Source organism: Elephantulus edwardii, unplaced genomic scaffold (assembly GCF_000299155.1).
Source record: "Elephantulus edwardii isolate Elephantulus edwardi_28Jun2011 unplaced genomic scaffold, EleEdw1.0 scaffold00080, whole genome shotgun sequence".
Classification (NCBI taxonomy): domain Eukaryota; kingdom Metazoa; phylum Chordata; class Mammalia; order Macroscelidea; family Macroscelididae; genus Elephantulus; species Elephantulus edwardii.
Window position 1 is genome coordinate 5,764,997 of NW_006399830.1, and position 11,379 is coordinate 5,776,375.

The 11,379-nt window shown below is 51.6% G+C and overlaps 1 protein-coding gene across 1 annotated transcript in view; it reads right to left on the reverse strand.

The window, feature by feature from the left end:
• Nucleotides 1-339: 339 nt before the first annotated feature.
• The window catches only part of TMEM130 (transmembrane protein 130), a 17,864-nt gene continuing 6,824 nt past the window's right edge, over nucleotides 340-11,379 (reverse strand). Inside the window, exons 4-11 of the mRNA XM_006889768.1 lie at nucleotides 11,305-11,377; nucleotides 6,941-7,246; nucleotides 5,140-5,299; nucleotides 3,561-3,727; nucleotides 2,504-2,588; nucleotides 2,047-2,249; nucleotides 935-1,047; nucleotides 340-528 (exon numbers count right to left, since the gene is read on the reverse strand). Of these exons, the coding sequence (XP_006889830.1) occupies nucleotides 340-528; nucleotides 935-1,047; nucleotides 2,047-2,249; nucleotides 2,504-2,588; nucleotides 3,561-3,727; nucleotides 5,140-5,299; nucleotides 6,941-7,246; nucleotides 11,305-11,377 (1,296 nt within the window). The remainder of the gene's footprint in view (nucleotides 529-934; nucleotides 1,048-2,046; nucleotides 2,250-2,503; nucleotides 2,589-3,560; nucleotides 3,728-5,139; nucleotides 5,300-6,940; nucleotides 7,247-11,304; nucleotides 11,378-11,379) is intronic.

The window sequence follows — 11,379 nt, forward strand, 5'->3', positions numbered from 1 at the left end:
AGCTCTCTGGGATAAACAGTGCTGCCCAGGAGGGGGAATGGTGAACCCAGATGAATGGCAAATATCCCAATCCGGGAGGAATGAATGAGAGGCAGCCAGGAACACCTGGATGAGAGTAATGCTAGGTGTCCGAGTTCTGCTCAAGGCCTCTTCAGAGGAAAGGTAGGGTGACTGAATGGGGCTTGTGGCAGTGGCTGGACTTTACAGAGGGATGGACAGACAGATGGCCAGCAAAGACACCTTGCACACATGACCTCTTCCTGCTCTGAGCAGCACCACCCTTCCGGGTGCTCCAAGTTGGCAGTCAGTTGACACTGAGGTGGGACGGGAGGGGGGCACTCACACTGTGTACGTTTTGATGGACTTGTAGAGGGGTGGGAGCAGCCCGTGGTTCTCGCGGACGATTTCCAGGTACTCGGCTGGGGTGTCCAACAAGAAGGGCCCACAGCACATCTGGCAGCGGCACCACGGCCCAGACGGTGGCTCCGGATTCTTGTCAGACATGGGGGAAAAGTCAAAATCAGCCACCTATGGTGAACAAAACCCCAGGGGTCAATCATCCGCCCGCCAGGAGGCCCTCGTGTGGCCTTACGAGCTCATCTGCCCGGTGGGAGAAGGCACGGAAATGCCTTCCTGGCACCACACAGGGCTCCTTCTCTAGGCCTTTCTGTTCCCCTGGTCTCCTTCCATCAGCTGCCTTTTCTCTCAGTGATTCACAGACACACCTCCAGGGGATGCGTGAGCCCAGACAAATATAAGTCAGAAGGGAGTAAGTCGACCCAATGATTTTGTCTTGGGCATATCACCTCCAGCCACAGGTCTCCTTCTGACATCAAAGCCCACTTTAAGCTCCTGTATCGTCCCCATATCCTCTCCACGGCCCACATCCTCACTAGTCAGGACCCTGTGGTCGTCCAGCTTCCCGAGCACCCACCTCCACCAGGTCCTTCTGCTGCGTGGCATTCCGCAGGGTCACATACATGATGAAGGCCAGCATGACCGTGATGAGCGTGGCACACGGGAAAGCGAAGACAGCGGGCTGGATGCCTGGGAGGGAGAGAGGTCACAGCCAGACCCAGGACTGGAGTCCCTGCAGCCACATGCCAGCTCTCGGGAGGTCAAAGCTAGGAAGAAAATTCCACCAATGTTATTATTTCCCTTATGTGTAATGTATCCCAAGTTGGGATGTGCGTGAGTCTTAAAAGATGTCCATGAATTCTGTGATACCCCTACCTTCAGAAATTCCTTTGCCTCAGAGAGCTGGATGGTGGCTAAGAATGAGAGAGGAAGAATAAACACATTTGTCATGGAGAGGGTGAAACCATGAGACTCCTTGGAGGCAAGGATTTTAAAGCTCCATCTCATGTACTTTGGGCACATGGCCAGGGGGGACCAGTCCTTGGAGAAGGACATCATGCATGGAAGGGTGGAGGGACAGACAGCACAGAAGAGGAAGACCCCGGATGAGATGGATTGATATAGTAACTGGCGTAGTGGGAGTAGGTGTGTCAGAGACAGGGAGACTGGCTCAGGATAGAGCAGGGTTCAGAGCTGTTGTATACAGGGTTGCTATGAGTCGTAGATGACCTGACGGCACATAACAATAACAATTGGAGGTTATAAAGCTGGTTGATAGCAGACCTGGAGTTAGTAAACTTGAGTGATAACATAGTTGATAGCAGAGTGATAAGTAGTGTCCCAGGCAGCATTGGTCATGGCAGTGTTCAGTGTTGAGAGTAGATGTGGTGGTGTTGGTGGTGGTGGTAGTGGACTGATAGTGGTGATACGGGGACTGGGAGAGCTGCCTGGTGTGGTATTGGGTTGGTAGAGTCAGTGTTGATAGTAAAGTGAGTAGCTGGTCATACTGGCAGAGTTGATCAATGGCGGTGTTCTTGCTGGGGTCAGGAGCGTCATCGGGGATGTGGTGGTGTTGGCTGTGGACGACGTGCTAGGGTGGGCTGGCAGTAGGGTCCTGGAAGTGGAAGCACTGGGTCAGCTGGCGTGGCTGCCTGTATGACACTGGAGAGGAAGGCAGCTGTCACTCACTGGAAGGCCACACTTGGATCCTGTGGTACTGATGCGTCTTGCTGATGACATTCTCAGCGTGGATGCTGAAGCAGTACTCCCCAGGGTCCTTGAAGGTGTGTGTCAAGTTGTAGGTCGTGCTGGTCACTGATATCGGATGGCATTCTCCTTCCTCCAGCGGGAGGCACTCAGGCTTGAGGCGCCAGCACATGGTCAGCGGGGCGCTGCAGGGAGAGGGGATAGTTTTTCAGAAGTGACTTGACGAGGCATATGAGCACAGAGCAAATCCGAGAAAGGCTAGGGGGACGGAGACTCCAGAGCCCTTTACGGAGCTGAACAGAGTGGTCTCCACAGCATAGTCACAGGACAGAGTCCTGCCATCAGCCCCACTTGGAAGCCCACCCGGGGATGGAAAAGGCCCAGCACTACCTGCAGAGTGTGTGGGCAGGGCCCATGATTGGCTCTGAGGTCCACTCACCTTCCCAGGAAGGTCAAGGTTGCCGTCATCTTTTGGAAGGTCTGAATGAGGCTGGGGCCCAAAACCTGGATACCTTTCAGGGTTTCTGAAAAACAGAATGGACCCTGTGAGACGTGGGCTCTGAGGATATCTATCTGCTCAGGCCTCCAGTCTGTGGCTATGTGACCATCACCATGTCCTCTCCTGTGTCCAGAGAGAGCCTCCTGGCCCTGACTGCCCATCCCTGGAGCCACATGAACTGAGGAAGGTAAAGGAGGCAGCCATGTTCCAGTGACCAGTAACTGACTGAGGGCTGGCCTGTGAGCCCCACCCCTTCCCTGGGGCCCCTGCCGACTCCCTGACCCCTCTGATCGGTGGGACCCCTCCTGGCTCTCTGATCTCCCACTGACACTGTAGACCTCACTGGGAATTCTAAGGATTCTCTAACTCGCTGATTACTGACCCTCGCCAGTTCTCCTGCCCTCTGGCACTGTGGGGCATCTGGGTCACATGAGGAAAGCACCATAATAGGAGGAGGTGGCCACTCCAGCCTGAGTGCCCCTCTAGTTAGATCCCAGGCTGGAGACCATGATGCCTCCATGCAGATGGCTCTGAGCAGGAAAGGGCTGTGCCCACAGCCATCCTCCCCTGATCACAGCCCTGGCCAGAGGGCAAGTGCCTGGGGGACAAAGTGCCAACTCATTGAAGTGTTCAGACCACGGGGCTGACAGGCCTGGGTTCAAATCCTGGCTCTGCCACTTGGCAGCCAGGTCAGATAAAGTTGAGTTGACTCTGTGTCAGAGCAGACTGCGCGCCCTGGGGTTGGTGAGGGCTTATTTTCAACAGCCGATCACCAGAATGTTCTTCCCAGGCACCCCTGGGTGGAGTTGAATCTCCAGCCTTTTGGAGCGACTTTGTGTCACCTGTCTTCTTCAAAGCAGGAATAATAACAGAAGCTGCCCCAGAGAGGAACTAGGGACACGTGGCCAGTACCCAGCTGGGCCAGCTCTGTCCAAGACCTGGTAGGATGGGTCCCTGGGGGGCTCCCTGCCTGCAGTAGCCCCACCCACAGACTCACCCTGCAGTGTCACAGAGGCTGAGAAGTCTCCCGTCTTCTGCAGGACGCCCTTGCTGGCCTCCGGCTTCATCTGCTCCCACTCAGCCACCACCTTGAGCTTCACAGTGAAGGTTCCGATGAGCGAGTAGTTGTAATAGACCACGGGGTCTTCAGTCACCATCTGGGTCCTTGGGGGGGGGCACAGGGGGAAAAGTGAGAAAGGCTCCAGCAGTGTCTCTCTTTCCAGGTGCGAGTCAGGTGGCCACTCATGCTGCCTGTCCTCTACCATGCCTACCGCAGGCCCAGGGCCAGCGGGGGCTCCAGTGAGCTAGCCCAGCCCTGCCACTCCACAGAGGAGAAAACTGAGGCAAGAGAGGTCAGGAGAAGGCTCAGGGAGGAGGCAGGGCATGCAAGCAGCTAACCGGGGTTAGTTGTTCCCACCCATATTGCCGACAACCAGAGGGCACAGGCACCCCTGGAGACCTTGTCGGAAGTCCATGTTGCATTTAGGTGGACTGGCTGCTGGGCGTCTCAGTGCATGGATGTTAGAGGTGGAGAACTCCTAGACACAGGTACGTTTCACCTGCCAGAGATGCACTCTGTGCTCCCAGACAGGAAACTGGGAGAGGTGACACGGTAAAGACAGGAACAAGCTGGCCAGGGGAGAAGTATGGCCTGGATGGCATCTCTCCCAAAATATATGTCAATTCTCAATGTTATATAATTTTTCTGTCTTGCAAACTGACTTAAATCGCTGTCTTTAATATAAGGTGATAATACAAGGCAGGATTAGAGGTCATTATAGTAATGAGGTAGGATGTTAATAATTCACAAGGTTAGGCTGTATCTCCAGTCAAGCTCGTCTGAGATGTCGAAGAGCTTAAACAAGCAGAGAGAGGGACCTCTGCACCCTCAAGAAAGATGAGTCAGGAGTGGAGGGCATCCTTTGTATCCAGGATCCCTGAGTTGAGAACCTCCTAGACCCAGGGGAAGATTGAGGCCAAGACTCACAGATACAGACAAGGGGTGGCAGGTCCACACATAGTGAAAGGACGCAAGGACCTTCCCCAGAGCTGATGCAGACAGAAAGCCTTCCCCTAGCGCAGGTGCCCTGGATTCAGACAGCTAGCCCCCTAAACAGGGAGAAAATAGTGTCGTCTGTTATATCCACTCACTTAAGGTATTTCTGTTAAAGCAGCACAAGATAATTAAGACAACTGGAATCTCAGCTCTGGATTTTCTATCTAACTCTAAGGCTGACTTTTCTTCTCTGTATAACAGGAAGACCCATACCTGTCCCACAGGTACACCACCTAAAGCTACAGCTTTCTCTTCTTGCCGGTTCCTGGCTGCTGACAGTACCAGCACTTGGAGCTCTCCCACCTGTAACTTGACTGAATAGCTTCAAAAGGCACCGAAAGTCTCCTAGATGAGGCTCCAGGCACCTGGAAGGCAGGGCTGGTTCAAGAGCCCCCCAGAACGCCAAATGTGCACAGACTAAGTGCTCAAGGCATATTTAAAGCAAAAGTGAGTGAGTAAAGATGGGATTACAGAGCAAGGGCCTGGAACAGTGCAGCGGCTCTGGCCAAGACAGACATACCCATCTCCGAAGTCCCAGCTGTAGAGGAACGAGGCGGACTTGAAGAAGTTGCTGGGGTCGTGGAGGAGGAAGGAGACCTGAAGGATCGTCTTGATGAGGTAGGAGCTGGCCCAGGACAAGGAGCTGTTCTGAGTGACAACGAGGTTCCCCACCAGGAATTCTAGGGGAAACCAGAGGGGGTGAGTCCACAGAGATGGACAGAGTGGCCTTGTTCTAGGTGGCAGAGTGTCCCCTGTCCCCGACCTTCTGGATCTACCCCAGAGCCAGGGAGTGAAGAACAAGCTCCCACATGCCCCTGAAACACCCCTTCCATGTTGTCACCCCGCTGTGTGGACACATCAGAGAATCACTGTGTCATGTGTACAACTTCACACCCCCTTTTGCTAGGACCTCAAATTTTCTGAGACAGAAGATTCCCAGGACCAGGAGGAAATGCACAGGCATGAGCTTTGAAAGACATTTTGGGAAAATGCTTGGAAATGTTAGATGAAACCAAGGCTACATGGAAGTGGGAAACATAGCAAGGACATGGTAAGATGCTGTTACATTGTGGGGACTGCAAATGACACATGACACAATGCGTATGAATTGCTCAATAGAAAACCAACTTTGCTCTGTAGCATTTCACTCAGATCACAATAAAACTTTTGTTTAAAACAAGAAAAGTGAAGTGAGTCCTCCGGCCCTGAATGGGAAGTTTTGCTGCTCTCATCTCCACACTCCACATGCTAGGCCGGGTGTGTGCCACCCTTTTGTCTTTTTTCCTACAAATAATTCTTCATTGCTGATCTTCCCATCACCAAAACAGACAGTATCCAAACCAAACCCACTGCTGGCAAGCCTATTTCAGTCCTCTGCAACCCTAAATGAGAGATGAAAACTGCCCCAAATGCTTTCTGAGGCTGAAAACCTTTATAGACCCGGCTGATTTCTCTCTCTCCTAAGAAGCAACCTGTGGACTTGAAGTGCCAACCTTCGAGTTGGCAGCTCAATAATGAATGCAGTGTGCAGAGCACTGGGTCCAAAAACCATGCTCAAGATAATTGGGAAAACACGGAAAAGCTAAAAAAGAAACTTAACACTCAAATATAACTATTGTTGACGTTTTAAAGCATTATCAAAAAAGATATGAAAATTATACAGGTGTTCAGGTCTTTCGTTATGAGTTGTCTACGACTCAACAGCACTTAACAACTACAACATAGAGTGAGCTCTGTTGGCCTAGTGGATAGAAAGTGATGCTACCAAGTCAAAGGTGGGTGATTTTAATCTGTGGCCCTCAGGCTTGGTTTTAATTGTTTTTGGTCAAACAATCTTCTAAGTAGTATATCACGGGTCTGTCTATTTGCTGTACAGAGTTAACTCATGGTTGCTGTATGCTGAACATTGTGACACTGATGTGTCAAATGTGAAAATGGTTACAGTGTTTGGTGGGGCTCCCCTATTAAAACAAGCTTGGAAGCAGGAGTGGTATCCACTTCTGAAATAGCTTGCCTCTGGAAACCCTATAAACCTGGAGAAACGATGAAAGTTATACAAGTGTTCAGGTGTGTCGTTGATGGCACTTAACAACAACATATGTTTTTAATGTATTTTTAAAATTATCATTGAGTGAATGATAACTTAAATCATTGTACCTGAAACCCTCACGTGTTCATTTCAGGACAACTCTGCCAGCACTGTGTACTCTGGGTTTTGATACTTTATAAGTACGACTGACAACAGAGATGGAATCCCAGATCTGATCTGCATGTCTATGATGACGTCTTTCTGTGCTGAGAATGGAAGAGACTATCCTTACCTGTGATGGGGAGGACAGTGAAGGCCCTTGCTACAGGCTGGCACATCCAGCAATTGGCCGCAGTGACCCAGACGGAGACTGGCAAGTCGCCGGGCACACTGCTGACCACGCGGATGGTGGAGCGAAGAGCCTTCTCAGTCTTGCTGGTGAGCAACAGCGGCGTGTGGATCCAGTGGAAACGGTAGAGGTGGGCATCAGCAGGCAGGGCCAGGCTACCATTGTCCCTGGCCACGAAGCTGGCTGAGATGGTCACCTCAGCCCCTGTGGTGGCTGGCCCATCAGAAGTGAGGTGGAGCTCATACAGGCCTGGAAACATAGAGTGTTTGGAAACCTAGAGTGTTTCAGGGCACAGAGCAGCAAGGAACCCTCCCTGCCTGCTGGCTGTCACCCTCTGGGATGGCTTCTGCGGTTCCATTTTACAGATGGAAAAACTGGGTCTCAGGATTTTTATGTGGCTTGCTCGGGCCTCACTGCAGTCTGGGCCTAACTGACTCCACATCCCAAGCTCTTTAGCAGTAAATCCAGGTAGGGTCAAGTGCGAGTCAGACTAGAGTTGGGCTCTCTAGGACTTCCAATGGGTGACTGTTTTGGAAGGAGGTCACCAGGCTTTTCTTCTGAGGTGCCTCAGAGTGGCCTCAAACTTCCGCCTTTTCAGTGAGTAATCAAGCACATTAATTGTAGGTTATATACCACTGAAAAGACTCCGCTTCCTAAATGCTGCTGGTACCCAGTAACACAGACCCACTCCCTGGGCTCAAGCCCCCCTGACCAGTACAGTAGTTTACATGGAAGTAAATGGACATTAATCAAGTTTCCTTAAAACCACTGTCATTGAGTCAATTCCTACTCATAGCAATTCTCCAGAGCAGAATAGAATTGCCTAAGGGTTTCTGAGCCGGTGAATGTTTATGAGCTCTGACTGCCTCATATCACTGCCAAGGTAGATTTGAACCACTGACCTTTTGGTTCAACAATTCAACACTTAACTCACTGTACCTCCAGGGTTCTTTTAGGAGTTCCTCATCATGAGTAAACAAACTTTAGTGAAGTAAGTTAACTTGCTTGCATATAATTAAAATGTGAATTTTGTGTTTCTGAATTGCACTAGCCACAAATTTCAGTGAGCAACGGTCACTGGTTCAAACCTGCAGAATATGGAATCTCAGCCTGGTTATCTTCCTGAAGGTGACAGTTCTGATAATGCTACAGAGCAACTGTTAACAATTTCAGCTTGCTCAACTCCACGATCAACACTCTTGGCACCAATAGTCAGGAAATCAAAAGACAAATTGCTCTGGGGAAGTCTGCTGTCAGGGAACTATCCAAAGTACTGAAGAGAAATGATATCAGTCTAGGGACTAAGGTGTGCCTGATCTAGGCCATGGTCTTTGCGTTGCATCAGAGAGCTGGACAATGACTAAGGATGACAGAAGAAGAATAGATGCCTTTGAATTATACTGATAAAGAAGAGTATTAAACATACAATGAACACTCAGAGAATAAACAGGAAGGAGGCGGTTTTTGAGACGTTTATCTCTGCTCTCCAAAATCTGCAATAAAATGCTTTGGATATTGCAAAAGAGAGAGAGAATGGAAAGAGGAGAGGAGAGGAGCAATAGGCCAGTAGAGCTCTCTAGATTATCATTTGACTATTAACAAAAAGGTCAGCAGTTTGAAACCACCATCAACTCCATGGGAGGAAGATGAGGCAGTTGGCTCCTGGAGTGGCTGGAAAAACCCTCATTGCTCTCAAGTTGGGACCAACTCAGAGCTGAGCCTCTACTGGTTTCCAAGGCTGTAACTCACCCAGGAGGAGACTGTCTTTTTTCCTCAGAAGCCGCTGGTTAGAGTCAAACCATCAGAGACGCATGGCCTTTGGGGTAGCAGGGCACCTCCCCCCAGACTGTACCACCAGGGTGCCTATGACTGGGTCCTATGACTGAGAAAGCACCATGGATGCCCCAAAACAAAGCTCAGAAGGCAGGAAAGGGGCAAAAAAAGAACAAATGGAAACAGGGAACCTAGGGAGGAAGTGGGAAGAGTGCTGCTACATTGAAGGGATTGCAACCAGTGTCACAGAGAATATGTAAAAATTGTCGAATGAAAACAAATTTTCTTTGTAAACTTTCACCTAAACTACAATTTATTTATTATTTTTTTTTAAAAAAGGAAATCCTACGAATACAGTCCTCCTCTGTGGATGAATCAGACTGCAATGAGCTGGAAACGAAGAAAGCAACTGGTTTGTGTAACTCTGAGGGACTCCTCTGCACTGGGCTGGAGCTGACTCCATCCCCTCCCTTTAGCCAGGCTACAGTGGGATTCTGGGCTCAATAGTCCTCTGGTAAGCACCCTCTCTACTCCCTTCTGCTGCTCCTTCTAAAAGGAGCGTGGATCAGAGTGAGGCTGGCAGGAGGCAGGGACATTTCAGCTACATCCTAATGGCCATCCAGCGTCTGCAGGGAGACAGGAGCATGTCAGTACCAAGCAGATCTGTTGCCATGGGAATAGCATCAGCTGTCAGCAAGCCAGTGTGGGGCAGCCGGGAGGGGTTGTGGCTGCTGATGCTGCAGACACTGGTCCAGCTCACAGCTGCCACCACTTCTCCCTGCCCTCCCTTGTCCACCTCTTCACAAGGAGACTGCAAGGTCACCCTTCTCCAGCTGGTTTTGTAAATGCAGCAGCTCAGGCAGCTCCGGGGGACACTGCTGCCTCTCCTCAGAGGTTCCTAGACTGGTCCAGAGCACCCAAGTTTGGATGAAGGGGTCAAGTCTGCATCCGATTCACCCATGTGTATCTTTCCAGATCTGGAAGCCAAGTCCAGGCCTAGACCCAGGGGGCTCGGCATGGACGGGTTTCTGTGTGAACCATACACATCTTGTCTGACAAAACAGCATATGGGGCCCAGAACATTCTAGAAAATGGCTTCACCAGCCTCTTTGGCATTTCCTAAAGGTGCCTCTGAAGTCTGGTTTACAGAGTCTGGGGTCCAATGTCTAGCACCAGGATTTATGATACAAAAACTCGGGGGGTGCAGGGTAGCCCAGACAGGTGATCTAAACCTCTTTTTCTTTCCCCACAAAAAAGCTCCGCCCAACTCACTGCCACGGAGTCACTGTCAACACAGCCAGTGACTCTGTAAGAGCAGAGTGGACATCCCCACCCCTCCACCCACATTGGGTTTCCCAGGCCTGAGGGATGCACACCACCTCATCTTCCTGCCTCTGCACAGAGGCTGATGCGTTCCCAGGGCCCACCTTCCGGTTAGCGGCCGAATGCTTTAAACACTGCGCCACCTGAGCCCCCTACCCCATTCCCAGCTCCCGGAATTTCAGCCATAGCATGGGTGTGACGACCGTTGGGCACCTTTCAAAGAATCCACTCATTTTTCAAGTCATTTGGACGCACTGCTGATTTCTAGGCACACGTTTTAAGGCTCCGCGGTGGCAGATTGGTTAAGTGGTGTACTGCTAAGAAAAGGTCAGAAAAGGTCAGCGGTTGGAGCCACCAACCGCCCCATGGGAGAAAGCTGGGCATCCCCCCTTACCTCCCACCCTGTAAAGATTTACAGCTTCGGAACCCAAACGGAGGGTCCCTGAAAGAGGGGATTCGATCCAAAATGAATTTCCACGGAGAAGCAGGTGTCCCTGAAATGGCACAATTACTACAAAATTCTCCTTTCTGGATGCAGAGTTTAAATCTTGCCTCGCGTGGCATTTTTCTTACAAATTTTGCATCAAATCTCTTCCTTACTCTCTTTAATTTGGGGGATGTGGGAGTGGGGTTGGGGTGGTCTAAATGACGAATGTTGGGTCATGTTTAACCCCTGACAGTGGCTATGACTCACGGGGCCTACCCATTTCTCAACAATCTTCTAGTACGCAAGTTATTCCAAAAATATGTCCCAAAGGAAGGTGGGCTGTGGGGGTGCTCGCGGCTCTGGGTTCATTCTGGAAACCATTTCCAGACTGGAAATGGCAGACTGGCTTCCAGAAGAAGGAAAGGAGACGTTTTATGGCAATACGCAGCTCTTTGGGCAAGGTGTCCGCGCTTGGGGGGGGCGGGGAAAGGGGGCCTGTGGCGCGACCCCAGAGCTCCCCTGCCTCCGCCTTCCTACCTCCAGGGGCTCATGTTCCCCGGGGCCCTGAACAGACAGATGCGCCAGCTCCCCGCGCGGCTGACCTGGCAGGAACCAAGGGGCGCAGGAGCCTCCCCAGAGCAGGGGCGACTTCAAGGCCAGGAGACACCCCTGCGCCCGCCCCCCACTCCGCAGGGCGCCGCAGGGGCGTCCCGGGGGGGAGGAGGTGGTGGGCGCCACATGCCCAGCTCCCAGATCGCCCCCAGGCCCCGCACTGGCGCCTTACCTGCGGCCACCAGGCCCGGGGCGAGGGGCAGGAGGCAGGCGAGCCACAGCAAGCGGCGGAGGCGCGGCGCCACGG